This window comes from Lissotriton vulgaris, unplaced genomic scaffold (genome assembly GCF_964263255.1).
Source record: "Lissotriton vulgaris unplaced genomic scaffold, aLisVul1.2 SCAFFOLD_241, whole genome shotgun sequence".
In the NCBI taxonomy this organism is placed as follows: Eukaryota; Metazoa; Chordata; class Amphibia; order Caudata; family Salamandridae; genus Lissotriton; species Lissotriton vulgaris.
This window is the reverse complement of record NW_028252742.1, coordinates 1,348,733-1,368,270: the sequence shown is the minus strand read 5'-3', so window position 1 is coordinate 1,368,270 and position 19,538 is coordinate 1,348,733. Positions and strand designations below refer to the sequence as shown.

The following is a 19,538-nucleotide window of genomic DNA, read 5'->3' as shown; positions in this document are numbered from 1 at the left end:
GGGATCGAAACGCTATGCAGCAAGCGGGGGATCAGTGGAGGGGGCGCGCGGGGCAGGAGCGCAGGGAAGGCCAGGACCGGCCTCACGTGTGTTTGGGCATTATCAGACGGGACCCCACCAACAACAAAACAACTCTTACACCCTCCCAAAACCAACCCATGGCAACTAGCCAAAACCACGAACAAATGAAAACACCCCATTGTCTCAGTCCAGCCCAGACGGGCAAGTCTGTAGAAAACAATCAAGTGGACGTTCAGCCACTCACCTCCAACCGTTCCCTCCCAACCCCCAGCCCCAACCCAGCATCGTAGAAGCTAAGCATCTCTCCCCCCGGAGTGAAATCAGGCCGTCAAGGCCACGCTGTCGGAGGCAGGCAAGTTCCTGGCCGCCGTTCTCAGGGCTTCCTCCATATCTGCCCTGATGGTAGGGGAATCAGGGCGACCCACAGTCGCTGACGATCTTCTCCTCGTCGATCTCCTCCGATTCCGTCTCTCCGAGCGCCTCCACGTGGGCGTCGCTCCGTCCTCCTCCGTGGCCGTGAGTCCCAACACCCCACAGATGTCCTGGAGGGAGCGCAGCTGGTGTAGCACTCCGTTCCATCGAAAGATGAGGCGGAAGGGGTGACCCCAGGAGTAGGGCGTCTCGTGCTCCCGCAGAAAGTCTGTAGCAATCCGGAAGGACCTGCGCTTCTGCAGCGTGATGGCGGACAGGTCCTGATAGAGCGCCACAGGCCGCTCTCTGAAAGTGAAAGGCTGCTTCCTGCGGGCCTCCGCCATGATGCGCTCCTTCAAGGGGAAATCAGGCAGGAACGCCAGGATGTCCGGTGGGGGTGCTGAAGACTGACGCTGTCGGCCCACTCTGTGCGCTCTGTCTATGCGGATCGGGAATTCTGCGTCCTCTCCCAGAATCTCCCGGAACAAGTCCTGTAGATAGGCCACCAGGTCCGTCCCCTCGTCCGCTGATGGGACACCCCGCACCCGGATGTTGTTCCGTCTGGACCTGTTCTCGAGGTCTTCCGAGTGGGCCTGGAGCTCGACACACTGTTCTCGGAGACGGAGAACGTCCTGCTGGAGGTGGACTATCTCCTCGTCACGGCGCTGGGCCGCCGTTTCCACCGTGTCAACACGCTCACCAAGGCCCTCCACCTCCTTGCGCACTTCTCGCACCTCGTTGGCCACCTCCTTCTTTAGCGTTTGGAAGTCGTCCTTGAGGGAGCTAAATAAGTCCTCCATAAAGGACCTCGTGACCGGTGGTTCGCCGCCGGTTGCGTCCGCCGAGGCCCGGGAAGACCCCGGCGACGGCTGCGTCCTGTCCCTTAGCTGCTGGGCCCTGCTGAGCATGTCCGGCAGAGTACGATCGCCCCTTCTCGAGCCTCCTCTCCCAGTCATCGTGGCCACTGCAATGGGCAAGGTTCAGGGCCGGCCGCTGTAGATGCGTTCAGTCGCCTGCGGGCACCAGATGTGAGACCCCGCTGAGGACAAGGGTGCTGCGTCACAAGCGACAAAATGGCGGCTCTGGTCGGGGCGAGACAATTGTTGTACCGACCAAGGTGGCAATCAGGGGGCCCAAAGTCAGGGCCTTTCAGAAGCGCACCCCTTGGGCGATCAGGACATGAGCCAATGCGAAAGTGGGCACCTGCCCGCCAAAGGCACGGGTGGAGGTCGCCAGCTCCAGCTCCTCAGGGAGAAGATGGCGGCAGGGCGGGGCCCAACAGAGCGGCCGGTGCTGGCGAGACCGTCGGCGACCTCCGGGGCACAATAAGCAAGGAAAGTCCACAGCCAATGTCTCACAGTTCCGCCAGTGGGTCCGCCCAGGTCGGCTGCCGTTTAGATGCCTCCGTCCCTCTCCGCCAGGTCCGGGGGCCACGCCGTGCCAAGCACCATTGTCGGCAGCGAGGGGCCAAAGTGCCAAAGTGCCAGCTAAGGTCCAGGGCCTGTTGCGCGTCGGTGATACCGGTCACGTAGGCTTCGACCGGGGAGTGCTGTTATTCTCCGGAGCACGTCGGGACCGAACACTCGGGATCACCAGCTTTCAGCACCAGGCCCAGCCGAGGCGCCTGGACAGCACTGCAATACGCTCCGCCTCCAGGCTCTCCTCCGTGCTCCGAACTTTAAGCAAGCTTTCGGGGTACTTCCCCCGGGGCGATAGGAGTCAAAGTAGTATCAATAGGTGCGCCAGGAACTCCGACACATTCCTCTCACCCGCAAAGCAGCCGCGGGGGGAGAGAAGCGCTGAAATCGGGGCTCGAGCTGAGCCGGGCCGGAGGAGCTACGGGAGGAAGCGTCCGCTCACCCCGCCATCTTGGCCACGCCCCCGTGGGTGTGTTTTAAAGTGAAAATCATATCCATCTATTGGAATAGAGGGAATCCCGACTACTCATTTGTGCAGAGAAATACTCTAATGTATTGGGATTAAATTGAATATTCATAAGACTTGTACATTAAAAAATAGACTTTTGTGACTTCTATAGTGAAACTCCAAAATAGCTCAAACTTTGCATCCCAACCTAGACGGGTACTCCCATGAAAAATGTTCACAGAGTATACAAACCCACTACGGAAAATACCTTTAGATAATCTGTCTTTCGCTTTTCACTCTTTAGCATGATTGACAGTCAATGCGTTTTACCAGTGCATTATGTCAACCAAAGGCAAATGTCTGATGATCTTGGATACCCAAGCCCTCATGATAGGTGACAACCAATGTCTGTTCACCCTTGATATCCTAGATATTTCCATGTTTGAGCGATTAAACGATTAACTCTGATCTGATCTCTTGACCACAAAGCTTTATTGGGCAGGTCCCCTTTGAATCTCAGGGACAAACAATGCTATTATTGTCCCTCTCTCACTCTGAGATCCAGCGAAAATGCGCTTTTGTCCATCCTCTGCATCCGTGCCTGAAGATATGGGGGCAGACCATTTTCCTATACTGCCCTGATGGCTTGGAATCAGTTTCCAGGCTAACTCCACTGCTGTGTGGACTTTGCTCATTTAAAAGATTGTTAAAAACCTGGATGTTTTAATGAGTATATGTGGCCTATATGGAGGTTGAGCGCGAGATACACCTTCGGGTGTGATTCATTGCACTTTTTTAAGTGGATATAACATAAAATAAAAAATATCCAAATCTTGCAAAAAAGCTGCTTTGTAGCTTACAGGATGTTAAAGCAGTATACAGCAAAGAGTGTATTTAGCCAAGTAGTGGTAGATTATGGAATGAGGGTCTGGAAGATCTCATAACCATTACCTTATATTTTTTCTTATTTATGTTTTTCTGTGATGGTTGCTAGCAACTATGGACTTTGTGTTTTTATCATTATAAATGAAAAGTATTACTTTTACAAAACTATGTTACCCAATGTATTTGATTGTAGAGTATAATGGTTTGATTAGATCTACTGGGAACAGAATTCATGAATTTCAGTTTACTCACACATATTTGTAGAGGCTTTGTTAAACCTTGAGGTAACATATTGTGATTTCTAGCTTCTTAGATTGGAGAAATTCGATATACCTATGCTGTTTTTGCATGTGGGGAGATGTGAAGTTGCACCTGCGCTATGCGTACTCTTGAGTTATTTATTCTAACTGAGATTACCTATTGTTGATCCCAAATAGTGCACATGTAAATGAATCAGGACCTGAAAGTACCTATACACTTTATGCCACCCCCAACAAAGCAAACAACAATGGTTTCAAAAGAAATTGAGCATCGAATAGATAATTCAGCCCAGGATGATCTGCAGTGAGAAAGTTATAGCACCCTATTGAAGATATTTAAATAGATTCCATGAATTTCACACATATTGCACTTCCTTAGACATATGTGGCTTAATAACCTTCGTTTAGGGCCACCAGCACTACCATAGTAATAATTAAAGTATTTTTGGTGGACAAGAATGCAGAGCCGGTTTAACATTATGACATTGTACTAACACGTATTGTTGAAACTCCTCACAGGAGAGAAGCTGCAAGTTAGGTGACAAAGCCCCTACTCACGTTGCTAGTATTGGCCAGTACAGAGCTGTGTTTTTGTTCCAGCCACAAAGCAAACCTTTTGCTCCCTTCTTTGGCATTTCATTTTTTATTTCCTTACTAACTCCGTGGCTCGCCTGTGCCACTCATTTGGCAACACAATTATGAATTTATGATTTTGCTGCAGACCTGCGAAGCAGGTTTAACACAGAGGTAACGGGTGTGTTGTCGCAGAGTGCTGTTTAAGGTGGATCGAGTTTACAGGGACAAGAAATTGGCGTAGTGGAAGCTGAAGCAGATGAAAAGCTGAAGGAGGACTGAAGAGACAAGTGGAGCAATGGAGTGGAAGGTAAAGGAGTACTGATGCTGACCTAGTGCAGAGCTGGAAGAAGACACATTTGTCGTTGCAAGGATAAGGCAAAGCCGACAAACGAACTTCATGTTGCGGTATGTTTATTGAAGATCCATCTAACAGCACCAGTAGCACGATCCAAACATCACTCAACCAACAGAACAGGGGCTTTATCAATACTTTTTTCTTGGATAGCACTCAAAACGATTGACGTTCTCCTCTCAACCTCTGACACAGCTTGAGTGTATATCACACGAAATTCAAAATTCTGCTGTGTAAACACGGGACTGCCTCATAAAAGGAAATGTCAAATCAGTACTGTGACCGCAATCTTGACACTCTCCAACACGTATCCCTGTGTGGTAAGACACGAGGCTCCACAAATAATATTGACACAACATGGTTTGTTTAAGCTGATTTGTCGTACTAAGGACGTGGCAATGACGACAAACAAACTTTATGTTGCGGTACGTTTATTGAAGATCCATCTTACAGCACCAGGAGCACGATCCGAACATCAATCAACCAACGCCTCCTGTTCAAATCTGCATTCTCAATAGAATCTCGAATCCTACTCCTACGAGGGTACCGTGTGCAGGCAGAGCATGTAATAGATTACAACATCTTAGGAAGCAAATGAGTGACAAGCAGGGGAGAATGGAAACTGTCATATTAACATTTAACATTCACATTGTTCTCTAATAAGAGAAATGGTGTGCCATAGCCACTTGTCCATTTTATCTAATGGGCGTTGTTTAGGGATTTTTTACTTTTATTTGTGGTGCAATGTCATTCAGCGCACACCCCATTCACTAAGATGTTGTAAGGCAATGCATTTACTCTTTCTAATAGCTAAGTTTTCATCAAATGGTAGTTTGTTTTTGTTATAGTAATTTGATATAGTGATGGAGCAAGGTTTCCTACGTACAGAAACTTGCTTGTACTCAACCCTCTCGAAATAACCTATAATATATTAACAAATATGTTTTGTTAACTAATATTTGCATTTCACAACATATTTAGTAAGCTGGGGAAGCTTGCGTATGTGCTTTTACTAACAGTAACTCTAATGCATTAAAATGGCAGCTGCAACGCCGGAATTTCACTGCCACACTCACGTGGTGTGACGTCTTTTCTGCTTTGGTGGGAAATCTTTGCTTCTGCGCACTAGTGCCAGAAATGGCCGCTTCAAATCTCACATGCTAATGCTTATGCTGCAGCTTGTACTAAGCTTGTTCGTCTTGCTTAACCATTAATGCAAAAGTTAAAATTAAGTAAATGGGTTAGAATAGAGATAAGTGGTATACAGTGCATTCATTTATTTTTGTATTCTAATGTGTTTTTCTTTGACTTTGTTACTAGCTTGTATTTGGGCCTGAGGGGTGTTTTGAATCGCCATTTTGAATGCGTACTACGCATGTGCCGGGAGAAACGAAAGACATCGAACTGTGGCATTGAAACTGTGCCAGAGATTGTCTTACCCGCGATGCGCCTGAGAACCTCACCCCATGACCTGGGAAAACGAAGAAGACTGACAAAATGTTTCAACATTGTATGCTAAAATGAAATCATATTGGTGGACGGAATAAAACCATGAGAAAATAAATTATGGGTGGGAACTTGATCAATTCAAGTCAATTGGGATGATCTCATCTTAGTATGGTGTGATGACCTCTCCTCGTCTTTCTGACCAATCACTGAAGGGGAAACACATAGATTTGCAACATTTAGGGGTGGTACATTGCCCTTGAAATTGTATAACTAAGGTAGGTTTAGATAGAGAATTTGTACGACTTGTCCGAATAGCTGACCTGTCACTGACCCAACGCACTCAATAGGCGATCGAGAGCAGAGGTGCTGGTGGAGCACTCTTTCAGAAGAATCGATTACCTAATCGGGGTACTAATTGGCTTTTCCTAGAGAGAGGGGTGTGACGCTGGTGTTGCACTTAGAGGAGGTCACCTGTCCTGATCTGCTCCTGTCTTGTCCCGTGGGCGCCTGATTAGTCGGGTGCCTGGTCCTGTTTTGCCCCAGCCCGTGGCCAGGATTGGTCATTGCACCATTCTAGGTAAATATAATCCATGTGGTATGTCCTTGTGCTATTTCCCTTTCTCACCCTTCCCAGGTACCAATGTCTAAAGGTGTTACTGTGATTTCTTACAAACTTTATTTCCTACTGGTTATATTCTTGCTTGTAAAATTCATAGTCACAAGATTGTGGCTCTATCAATTTGACTCAGAAAATCTCTCATAGATAAAGGTTTTAAAAATGTCCTTGAGTCTGTGGTTTATTATAAGAAAGTAAATGTGTTTAAATATTGCCTGATTATTCTAACTCCCTTACGATCCCTAGGACTTATAACAAAGGTGACAAGGATTGGTAAGTCATGGTTTACAGGTATAAGTCTTAAAATGACTCAACGTGCTGATATGGTGATTAAACCTAGGCAAGACTACTAGTTCCAATGATTAATGTGTTTATGGGCCCAGGTGAGCATAGTGAAACTGAACTAGTTGGTCCTCGCGCTATATCAGTATACATAGTACAAAGCCAGCAGTTACCTATACATCAGTCCACTTGCGTCACACAAAAAAACGCCAAGAAGAATCTTATCAATAGTTTCAAAACTCTTCAGCAAATGTGGCAGTTCATTGCTATGCAGCGCTAACACTGGAACAATGTAAGAGATATTGTCTATACTATGGGTTCCTACAGACTATATTTCAACTTAGTTATTTCTGATTTGTATATTCTTTGTCAGGTACTCCATTTCTCCATAATTCTTTTGATTTGCCAAATGAAGAGGAAGAGCCTACTGTGAGCTTAATGAGCCAACCTGCGGCAGAGGCCGGTGAAAGCAGCACTGCCTCAAATTCAGGTAAGCATGGAATATGTCTCAGCTCATGACATATTTGTAATTTCTATTTGTAATCGCATTTATGTAACACTTACTAGCTTTGGTGAGGCGCTGAAGCACTTTACGCCGGGCAGCACGTGGCTCAGGAACCCAAGGTCAGTGATTAATCCAGTAGTTATTTGTTGTTATTGCTTATTGGGATTAGTCTTGTGCTCTGAAAGAGGTCAATCCATGCATTGCATTTATTCTAGGGTCTTTGTGTTGGAGGGATTAAATTAGTAGTAAGGTGTGATCATATATGGGGGGAGGGAGGTGGGAGTGAATTTATGCAAATGGTTAGTGAAATTAGCAGATGAGTTAGAGGAGATTAGGTATCTCCTATTACTCACTTAGTGCTTTGAAGTAGTTTTCAGGTGACGAGAGTATCAAACTGTCAACCCACATTGCACACTATACTGCCTTCTTCCTAGTCCCCTTTGGCACTCTGAAGCCACCAAGGTGTAGCTTTAGAGCTATAAAAAGCAAACCATGAGCTAGCATGTAGACCTTAATTCTCTCCTATTCCTTTCATCGACACTTCCCACCCCCATCAACAGCATTTTGAAGCAACCTCAGCAACATGCCTGCTACAACAGTGTCCTCTCTTTCTTGCACCTTCCCCTCGTGTTTTCCTTTCTCTTGCTCCCTCTGCCGTGCCTTGAAGTTACGTCAGAGACACACGTGCAATTTTTGCATTTCATTCACTTGAAAAATGTAACTTCTTTCTTCACTCAGATCAATCCTTATGTTACATGCTTAAAAGTCACACTTTCTTCTCATCTGATGCATTGGTCCCTAATATAACCTCTCCCTCACCTGCCATATTTTTCTCCTGATCCACTTGATTATTAGATCCTAATAAATTACCAGTATCAGACGTGTTGTTTTCTGTACTTCATCAGATGAGGTTCATAATTTAAGTATCTACTTCTGGAACCAAGAAATGTATGTTTTAAACCTGGCTTCTCACTTACTTAAACCGTTTGATAAATCACCATCTCCATGCACCTCACTTCCTGAATCTAACAAAATCGGAGCTTTAAGGAATAGGCCAATTACCAGTCTGTGTATTTTAGGTGTTAATAAAATATAAATAACTTAAAAAAATAACGAGACATTTATAGTTGCTCATCTCTTCATAGGCCCCATTGATAGACGTGCATAAGGCCCACAGAGAAAATGTCCCAAAGAACCATTTGATCAATATCTTAAGACACATTTGTTTTTTTGGCCCTGCAAGATCTTTGGAAAACTTTTTTATGGAGTATGGCATAATATAGATTAGCCCAACCCTACTGGTTGACGATAATGTTTTGCAAATTGCATGTCAGATTAGTTTACATTGTTCTTTTAATAAACAGGGCATGCGGTTATCCCAGACGTTGTTATGGTGCGCATAAAAGAAGAAGGAGATGTCTATTCCTCTGACGCCCAGGACTGTGAAATAATAGAAAGCACCAGTAGCCTGAATGGTGAGTTTTATAAATAAATATTTATTCGGATGCAAACACAACCATAAAAGATAAAATCATGCTATAAAATGCATTCATTACAGGTCCATTAATGATTACAAATAAAAGGGAGGCCAGATAACATTTAATTAAAAACAAAGTGAGGAGGGGCAAAGTCCAATCGATGATCAGTCGGGTTTTGATTGTCTTGATCTAAAAGCGTCCTACAATAATTTTGTGACTACAAAAAGGTTGTGTTCACTCAGTAAGAGCTGTAAGTACATGAGTGCCACTCGGGCTTGCCTAAACATCCGAGATTTTAAAAGGGGCAGAAGACACTGCCTCCTGGGGTGGCTAAAATATTTACGTAAGAGTAGAAGGTGTAGGGTATCCTGTGTAGACATAGAGTCAGAGCCATAGGGCCCTCTCTCTTTTTAGTGAATATAACCAGGCGGGGTAGACAAGAGATGGTGAAGCTTATTAAACCTAAATCGGGTCACCAGAAACCTGTCACTTGCGCTGGTAAGGTTAGAGATAATTCTCCATGTCCTAAAGTGATTTCAGCAAGGCATGCCCCCTCACTGTGGGACTCAAGAGCTCAATGTTTTCACGGTGAGCAGCGGCATGATTAGAGAACATATCCTTTACTATGTTGAGCTCTGGAGGCCTCACTGAGTCACTTTGAGGAAGATGTCTGCCCTGCCTAAGTAGAGAGATACTTCTTTACATACTTTAACTAAGGGATTTCAAAAAACCTGATGTAGTGACAGACAATCTAAAATGATCAGGCGATTTAACTCTGCGTCCTACCCGGACCATATCCTCCCCGGACCCTATCTTCACCCAACATAGCAGGGGCTTCACTACCACCAAATCAACTAAATAGTTAACTCCAAGTTGTTTGTATACTGAGAAGGAGGCGGTGGGTTGGGGACCTTCAGAATTTGACTCAGAAACTTATTTTGGGCCTGCTGTAACTTATGCATCAAGGTATACCCCCAAACTTCACTACCGTATAAAACCTTAGAAATGCATTTGGACTGATATAACTTTAAAAGCATGCCTGACGACCATGATGCCAATCTATGGGCATACCTGGCGATGGCCTCTATTGATTTATTCATATTGCCCAACTTTCCCTCCATCAGTAGTTTCCAATTTAGTTTTGCATCAAGTAAAGTTCCCAGATAGGAAAAGGCCGACACCTTTGCTACAGTATGACTTAAACATAGGATTTTGTAAAATTAGCCATCAGATCTAGTCTGTCCATGAAAGAAAAAAACTGTCAATTAAAATCTGCAAGCCCAATACTGTATGTTAACCTTGACACAATTATAGGGGAGATGCTCCTCCTGTGTTCAAAGGGCAGAGAGTAACTCTCAAGTCGGAGTATGTCCTCCCTAAGTAAACTTATAATCACAAAAGGTACCCCACTCTATACCGAGATAACGTTCGACAACCCTCGGGGGATGTTTGATGAAGCGACCTAGATGTTACCCACTGGGTTGTGAGAAAGGAAAAAAATCCTTTTTGTTTTAATTACCCTCACACGCCCTAGTGGTGTCATGCTTCATCATCGGGTCACCCTGTCCCGTAAAAGTCAGGATGGGCTCAACCGTATCTCAGGGAGCACTTGTAAGATTTGGCCCGGGGTCTAATAGATTAAAATTCCTCGGGCTGTTCCCGGTATCCCTTTAGTCCTGGAACAGCATGGGATATTAAAATAAAATAGCATATATCAAGGGTCAGTTGGATGTATTATTGGTCCTAAGACCCTAGTGCCAACATGTGTCAGCCTAACTAATGGCCTATAAAAGATCCTAGGCTTTCTTCAGGGCTATATGTGAGTAAAAGTTCCCTCCCTGGTATAGGCAGATGACAATTATCACACTGCTCCAGTGATACACCCACGCTCTCCAGCGCTCACTTGCTCTTCTGTGTTCCTTCTTTTAAAATTGCTTATTGCTTGAATTTGAATACTTTTTAAAATTGAAAACGAATACCTGACTTCGCTGATTTACTAGCGAGGCAGGACCAGCTGCTGCTGTTGGCTTTCTTGAGAGCCTATCACAGTGCAGGCGGGGCGGAGTTTAGGCTGCTACCGGCTATATTTGCCGACTGCAGCGCAGGGAACAGGTTACTTTGCCAGACACCCACGCTCCCTAGCGCTCACTTGCTCTTCTGTGTTCCTTCTTTTAAAATTGCTTATTGCTTGAATTTGAATGCTTTTTAAAATTGGAAACGAATACCTTACTTCGCTGATTGCGCCCATCCCCTAACATCCGGGGCCTGGGGCCTGTCGTTATGCCCAGAATCAAATTTACTACAGCGCCGCTGAATTAATAGCATTGCATTAACAGTCCACCACCCTTAAACCCCTTACCATCTCCAGCCTGAGGGCACAGGGTATCCTGTCGCCTAGAGCAGTTTTTCCTGAACTATGTGACATCCATAGAGCGGTTGCCCCCAAGATCCAAAAGCGCAATAACACTCAGGAGATCTCTGTTATATACTTGAATACCCGCTCTATGGTCAAACATCAAATGGATATTTTTCTATTACTTAAATTCGAGCAGCCAGATTTCCTTCTGCTCACGGAAACCTGGCTTTCCCAGGAATCATCCTCAGATATCCTAGCTGCACTCCCCTCTGGTTACCATATTATCCAAGCCAGCCGCCCCCAGGGGAAAGTTGGCGGTGGAGTAGCCATTATTACTTGCCATGTCTGTAAATACTCCCTATTATCCTCTCTTGATCCACCTTCAGTCGATATTCTGATGATTAAACTCGACTTTGAACAGGCCACTGCCCCGTTAGTGTGTGTCCTGTTATATAGGCCTCCCCAAAGGATGCCCTCGTTCCCTCATTCTTTTATTGAACAGGTCGCGCATCTAGTTACCAACCATGGGAGGGTCATGTTGATTGGTGATTTCAACTATTGGGCCTATGAAACCTCAGGTGGCCCCCAATCGATCGAATTTAAAGAGCTACTCTCAGGATTAAACCTCGCACAACAAGTTACCACTGCTACTCACATCAAGGGTCATATCCTTGACCAGATCTGGACAATTAACATTACTATTTCCCCGGTATCAGTGTCACCGTGCACCTGGTCAGATCACCATTTAATCAAATTCACTATCCTTGGAAAATTTCCCTGCCAAAGTACCTTGCCCAGGAGGTGGCACACGCAGAAATTGGAATAAAGTTCAGAAATCATTATTTCTTGACTCACTTGCCAACTCTATTCCCCCCACCAACTTATTTCTTGACTCACTTGCCAACTCTATTCCCCCCACCAACTCTTCCATCAACCCATCAACCTGGCTGACGAACAGCTAACTAGTTGGTTATTGGCTGCTAGTGACAAATTTGCGCCCCTCAGGGAGGCTCATGCCACCCGTCGTCAGATGCCCAGAAATGGTTTTCCTCTGAGTTGAAAATTCAAAAACTAGCCCTACGACGATTGGAACTAAAATGGAGACGCCACTATTCACCTGACGACAAATGCCTCTACATAAACACTATGAAAACATATAAAAAAGCCATCCTGACTGCCAAGGCAGCATACTTTTCCTCAAAAATTCAGTCCGCATCCAATCGCACTAAAGAGATCTTTTCCATAGTTAAAATGAGCTGTCTAATCCTGATAGAATTTTAATTAAGTCTGCTCCCTCCCAAATCTTTTGTAACTCCTTGAACTCTTTCTTTATTGATAAAGTCATAAAAATTAAATCCAGTATCCCGGCTTGCAAAAACCTGGACTCTAGTCCGCACATCACTCGAAATCTCAGCACTTTTAAGCAATTCCCTAAAATTTGTGAACATACCTTTATGAATCTTCTCGCTAAAGTTAATTCTGGCTCCCCTACTGACTGCTGCCCTCCGGGCTTTTTGAAAAACATTTTTACTGCCCTCCCCAGCGCTGCCCTTCATCTCTTAAATGAATCATTGTCTCAGGTTGTTGTCCCTGCAACGTTTAAAAAGGCAATTTTCATCCCCCTCTTGAAGAAGCCCGGCGCGGATCCACAAGTCCTATCTAACTATCAACCAATCTCTCTGCTCCCTTACCTAGCAAAGGTTCTGGAAGCGTATGTCACGAGCTGTCTCACTGACTTTTTGCAAGAATCGGAATTTCTGGATTCTCATAAGCGGGGTTCCGCCCAGCTCATTCCACCGAGGCGGTAATCCTCACAGTATTGGACACTCTTCGCGGCAGGGTAGATGGCGGCTCATCGCAAGCATTCGTTCTGCGTGGCCTCTCCGCTGCCTTTGACACAGTCAACCATAATCTTTTGGTCGACCGGGCCAAAGACGCAGGTATCACGGGCCCTGTTTTAGGCTGGATCACCTCTTTTTGGAAAAATTGTTCGCAGGCAGTGTGTACAGCACCTTTCACCGCCCCTAGAATCAGTATCCCCTGCGGAGTCCCCCAGGGCTCCTCACTTTCTCCTTTGTTATTTAATTTATACCTTCTTCCCCTTGTCCGAGCCCTGAAAGAGCGTCAAGTCTGCACATTTAACTATGCTGACGACTTTCAACTCATCTTCCCTATTAGTAACTCTCCAGAGTCGGTCCAAAACTTTCAATCCACCATGCTGTTCATCAGCCAGTGGATGAACAGCTATCATCTTAAGCTTAATCTGGACAAGATGGAGCTGGTTCTGACTGGTGGTATTACCAAAAACCCTTGGGGCCCTCACTTTTGGCTCAGGGAACTGGGTCAGCCCCCTTCTCCCTCTAACTCGGCCAAGAGCCTTGGGGTAATCATCAGTCAGGATCTCACAATGAAGCTACAAATAGGGTCAGTGATCTCTACCTGTTTTTACCATCCCAGGAAAATAAAAAAGATCTGTAGATTTCTCACCTATGAAGCCCGGACTCCGGTGATTATCACCATGGTCATGTCCCATATTGACTATGCTAACTCACTCTATTTTGGCATTCCCCTCTATCTATCCAAACGCCTACATCTGGTTCAAAATCAGGCGGCCCACCTACTTGCTGACTAACCTAGGCACCTTCATGTCACTCCTCTCTTAAAAAAAATTCACTGGCTTCCAGTATTCCAGCGTTGTGCCTTCAAGGTTAGTACCTTATTTTTAAATCACTCAACGGGAGAAGCCCCAAATTTGTGAACAACCTGATTAATAAGCATGTTCCCTCACACATTCTTTGGTCAGCACACAAGTTACTTTTGTCCACCCTCTATTTTAAACTAAAGCGCACTGGAGGTGCAAGGTTTGCCATTTTGGCCCCCTTGTTCTGGAATTCTCTTCCCTCTGAAATACGTCTTTGTACCAATCGTCTTACTTTCAGAGGTCTCCTTAAGACCTGGCTCTTTCGTCAAGCCTTCTAAGATGCACTAGAACTTGGATATTTTTCAAAGTAGCGCCATGAAACCTCCCTGGTGTACGTGCGCTTTATAAATGTACTAGCAGCCTGCCCCGGCTTTGCCCGGGGCAAAAGGGGGCTGGGGGCAGCATTTTAAGCCTCTGTGCACCCCCCCACCGACATTGCCCGGTCCGCATCCCTCCCGCCCCGACATTGGCCATAACGCCTCCCGCCTCCCACCTTGAGCCTTGTGCCTTGAGCCTCCCGCCCGCCGCCCCCCGCCCCCACCCCCGCCCCGACATTGGGCATAGCGCCTACCGCCTACCGCCTCCCGCCTCGTGCCTTGCACCTTGAGCCCGCCTCCCGCCCCGGCTTTGTAACCCCCCCCCAGGTCCCGACTTACCTCATCCGCCGCTCCTCCCTACGCTGGAGTGTTTACCTCTCCACTGCTTGACCGCTTGTCAGCTACCTCATCCGCTGCTCCTCCACGCGCTGCCACTGCTCCTCGGCTTCGCGCCGCTCCGCAGCTCCTCCCGGCGCTCATGTTCTGCCCTCTTCCTGCTGCTGGTGAACTCCGCTCCTCCCCTCACGCAGACGCTCCTCCCGGCGCTCATGTCCTCGCTCTTCCTGTTGCTCGTGAACGACGCTACTCCCCTCACGCATACGTCGCGGCCGGCGCTACTTGCAAGGGACTACTTTATTTTTATTTCTAAATATTTTAAACAACGTTTTTTTTTATTTTTATGTAGCCTATGTCCTTCTGCTTGCCCTGAGGTTTTCTAAGATGTTTTGGGTGTTCAGATTGGTGGTGTAGTTTTCGAGTTTACCTGGCTCAAAGGTGCAAGTTCTCTCTTTATAATAGTAGTATAGATTTTAACATAACATAACATAACATAATATAACATATAAAAAGGGCAGATAGCTGCTCCTTTTAAATTAGGAAAGATACACTTATCTTAAATATTCAGGATCTTGTTCCTTCTTCTCCATCCCAATCTGGGAGAGATAACACTTCACTGGGATATAGTCAAAGGGGTAGCCCTCTAGTCAAACATTCCTCAAGGATAAGGATTTCCATTGGGCACAAAGCAATGACGCTACGCTGACTCAAACCTGGCAGATAGCCCGCTTAACCCCAACCAAAACGAGACAAACCTACCCTTGTTTTCAGTTGCTATGGAGACAAAAGGGGTTAAAGTCTCTTTGCCCGGCACTAGAGGTTCCAGGCAGATTAATATCTCATGCTGGCAAGTTTAAAAAAGTGAACTGTTAAAGGCATTGTCATCTATCTGCGACCACCGTAGACACCTCCCCTGATCAGTGAGGGATATTATTCCTGTGGCATGTGAGAGCACTCCGTTAGGCACCCCACCCCTTCAAGTGTCAGAAACATAGGGTTGTGGTCACTGAAGGGCTGTCTAAGATGTTGAAAGTAAAAGGGGGCCATCCAGAGGAAGCTGAGACAAAAATAAAATGGCGGTGCTCCCCCTCCCTTTAAATGTGAGGGGGATTTGAAGCTTAAATGGATTAATCATCTTGTCTAGGGTAAAACCCAAATTGTTAGTGTGTAAAAAACGATTTCGTTCTGAGCCTTCTGGGGTGTGCTCCATGTGCATGCCCTCTGAGATTGTGCAGGTTTGTTTGCTGTGAGATGGATTTGAGGAATTTAGAAACAGGTGACAATTAAAATGCCCTGCCAAAATAAGATTCTCTTGAGCAAGGCCCTCCCCATTAATGAGTCTGTAGCACCAGTTATGGCTAGGAGGTTTGAGGACCCTCAAAACCCCTTTTTGCATTATAAAAATTGATCAATCCTGTAGTGTAGTTCCCAACACAATCCAAAGTTCAACCCATGGTGAAACCAGATAAGTCTTTTCCAGTTGATGAAAAAGTTCTGTAGCTTGTTCTTTAAAAGTTCTTTTTACTGGCGTTGTTTCCGGTTCACTGGGATCCTCAGAAAATGTATCTAAGTTAATGAAATAGCCAGAGGCAGTTCTGTCAATTGTAGGTATTGCATCAGGATTATTTGAAATCATTGGAGCTACTTGATCCCTTGTCATATTAGTATAGTCAGACGCTATATCATTTTAGACAGGCGTTTCTTGACAAACTGTTATTTGGGTCTCAAGAGGCACAAGTTCCGTGGCTTTGTTGCATAGTCCTTCTTTTCGCACTGCAGATTCTTCAAAGGTGATGAGTCTCTCAGTTTGAACCTCTTGGATTGTAGCCAGATTTGATTGTCTGCTACATCTTTGGAGCCCACTTGGCCTACTACTTATGATCGCCCACATGATGTGGTTTTACCAGGTCGATGGATACAAACCTGTTGTCCTTTCTTCCAGCAAGGGGCGGTAGTAACACTGTTCTTGATCCGTGGATTGCTAGTACAGGTACTGGTTGTCTGTAAGAAGGCCCAAATTCCTTCTTGTCCGTGATCTTTTCTCTGACTAGATCCCCAGTCTTTGGAATCCAGGCAGGCCTGGCTGGGACCGGTGGTTCCCCTTCAGTGGTCGTTGGCTTTTGTAAAGTGTTGCTTTGACTTTTCCTTGTTTCATTTAAGTCCTACGTTTAACAGCCAAACGGTCTTTGATATCAAAAGGTTTTTGTTCTACCACTGAAGTGTGGCGATCAAGGTCCTGGACAGTCATTCTAGTTCCAAAAAAGGATTTCATATGGAGTGATTCCTCCCAGAGAACTTTTTGGCAGATTGTTAAGACTACGTTGGACACTTATTAGATGTTTGACCCACCCGTCACCTGAGCCTAATACCCTAGCTGTTATAGATTGCTTTATGTCCCGTTTTTTTCTATCCACAGCCCAATTTCCCTCAGGATGGAATGGACTAGAATACCGCAATGGAACGTCCAGATTGGCCATGGTCTCCTTGTAAGGGTTTGAGCTAAACGCAGGACCCTGGTCAGAATGTAGCGTGCCAACTGCGTATGTGCAGATAAAGACTCGCAAATCTTTTATAACAGTTCAGGCGTCAGCCAAGGGCTGAGGCCACATCCAAATTAATCTTTTCTTAATATTTGTGGGACCACATTTGTCCATAGGGACGTCTGCGTGTAGATAGTCTAATGCTGTCTAATAATGGTGTCTGTACTGGGCTGGCTACACTGTAGTCAAGTATCTGGCGGCATTCTGTGCTGGGATCTCTGTTGCCGTCATGGCAATTAATTGCAAATGTGTGAATGTGACCATTCATCCCTGGCTACCAATAAGTCTCTTTTAATTCTAGTATAGATTTAGAGATCCCCTGATGTATCAGACCCTCTCCCAAATGTGCTTCGTGTATCAAAGCTACTCTACGTCTCCTGTTTGGAATTACTCTATCCTCCACTCCAGGGATTCAAGCAAAAGGAACAGAGTTGGCATAAATTATGTATGAATATTCGAGTGGCAGCACCCGCTGTCTTTGCTTGTGGCATTGATAGCTAGCATTATTTTGCCGTCTATTTTCATTTTTGAACGAGTGATTGCAGCTACGGAAGCCATTTGCACAGCTGCCTTCGTAGCTTCATTAGCCAATGAATTCCCTGCAACGTTAACACCTTCACATTGATGTCTCAGTGTATGGATCACGTGAGTTTTTTTGTACTTCTTTTTGTAACTGACCTACTTGTTCCCAAAGCAATTTATGCTTGACTGTGCCACCTTTTGCATCTTTGAAACCATTTTGAATCCAGTTATGCAAGTATTCATTGTAAGATTGAACGCAGTAATAAGGATCGCACACTATGAGTGTGGGGAATTCGCAATCGGTATTTTCAAGCGCCATCTTGAATGCTTGCAGTTCAGCTCGCTGAGCTGTACAATCTCTGAGAGATTGTATTTTAGTGACCATAGGTCGGGATTTACCATCGCGCCAGCGACCTTTAACGATCGCGCACACAGCACTATAAGCTTGTTTACCCCCAATTGCTGGCTATGCTGACCCGTCTGTATAAATTATAAATTCTTACTGTTCTAGAGGCAGAATCTCAGTAGGCAGAGGATATTCTTGTTCGTATTGTAGAAATTCTTGTGTTTTCAAATAGGGGTCAAAACCGTATTCGTCTGTTGCAGCAAGAGAATTAACCCATTGTATCCATCTCCGATGGAAAGCCTTTGCATTTGGAATGCTCGCTTTTGTCACTGCCTCTAAGGCAGGTACAGGAGTAACGACCATGATGCGTTTTCCCTGTGCGAGGGCTCTCTCTTTTGCTACAGCAGTTTGAACCGCTGTCAGAATTTTTTCTGTAGAAGTGAATTTCATGTCAGCTTGTGTGTACAAGTGTGATTTATAAGCTATTGGTACTTTTTCTCCTTCCTTAAAAGTTAAGTACGTGAATTCGCATCTTCCTGGAATGATTCGGATTACAAGGTTGCGTACGTTTACACGAGTCTGTAAATGTGTTGTTGCTAACATGTCTGTTTGCCCTGAACGCAACATTTCTGTGTGTTTTAGAGTCCAATTAGTTGTTTTGAAATCAGGTTTGATTAATTTGTAGAGAGGTTTAACCCTTTCTGCGTAGTTTAGAATGTAAATTCTTCCGAAATTCAGGAAACCTAGAATCAACTGTAAGTTTTTCAGCGGTTTTGGAGGTTGAATTTGTACCCTTCAGATGCGAAGCCAAGTATTAGGGTGTTCACCCTGTTTAAGTGCCTATCCAAGTCATCATCTGTTAGATAGATGTCATTGACATATGATATTGCCTCATCATTATATGTTTGTAGTAACTTGGTTACTCTTGCTGAAAATAACCCAGGACTATTCTTGAATCCCTGGGGGAGATGACAAAAAGGCGCTGTGTCCCCATTATTGAGAAAGCAATCAAATACCTACATTCTGGGGCAATGTTTTGACAGAAGAAACCATTAGAAATATCTAATGTGGTTTTATATTTTTTACGCACAATGTTATTTATTAGTGCTGCACTGTGTGCATTTTATACTGCAAAAGTTTTGCAACAAGAGTTTAGATGTCTGTAATCCAAAACTAGACGATATGTATTGTCTGGTTTGGAGACAGGAAACAAAGGATTGTTCATGGACGAGGTGCATGTTTCAATCACCCCTTGGTATTCAAGTTTAAGTAAGATCTTCCTGACCTGTTTTTTAGCTTCTTGCTTAACTGGGTACTTCCTTTGTGCAGTTGGTTGAGTTTTTAATTGTATTTTATGGTGAGGGGAATCCTCATCCCATCTTACATGATTTTTGTACAATGCAGGTGCCTAGGCTACAGCCCATTTTCTGGCATAAGTATATTTTAAATGAATTGGAATATGATTGGAGAAGGCTGGCATAATAATGTCTTCGCCATGTGGGCACACCCTGACAAATTCAGGTGGCCAGTCTTTTCCAGCTAGAAGAATGTCAAAACCCTTAGAGAGCTTCTCCCAAAAGAGTGCTCTTATTTTTCTAGTTATATCCCTCTCCATCCAGAGTGTTACTTCATATAACTTATGGGGTACACTAACCCTGGTATCTGCAGTTTCAACTTGGATGTATTCATTCAAGTCCACTGTCTCCAGATGATCCTCCA

General features: G+C 45.0%; 1 protein-coding gene across 2 annotated transcripts in view; it reads left to right on the top strand.

Moving 5' to 3' along the window:
• The window catches only part of LOC147662038 (uncharacterized), a 213,735-nt gene that overhangs the window by 165,378 nt on the left and 28,819 nt on the right, over nt 1–19,538 (top strand). For both annotated transcript variants that reach the window (XM_086951158.1, XM_086951159.1), the window contains 2 exons: nt 7,092–7,208; nt 8,588–8,698. In XM_086951158.1, the coding sequence (XP_086807284.1) occupies nt 7,092–7,208; nt 8,588–8,698 (228 nt within the window). The remainder of the gene's footprint in view (nt 1–7,091; nt 7,209–8,587; nt 8,699–19,538) is intronic.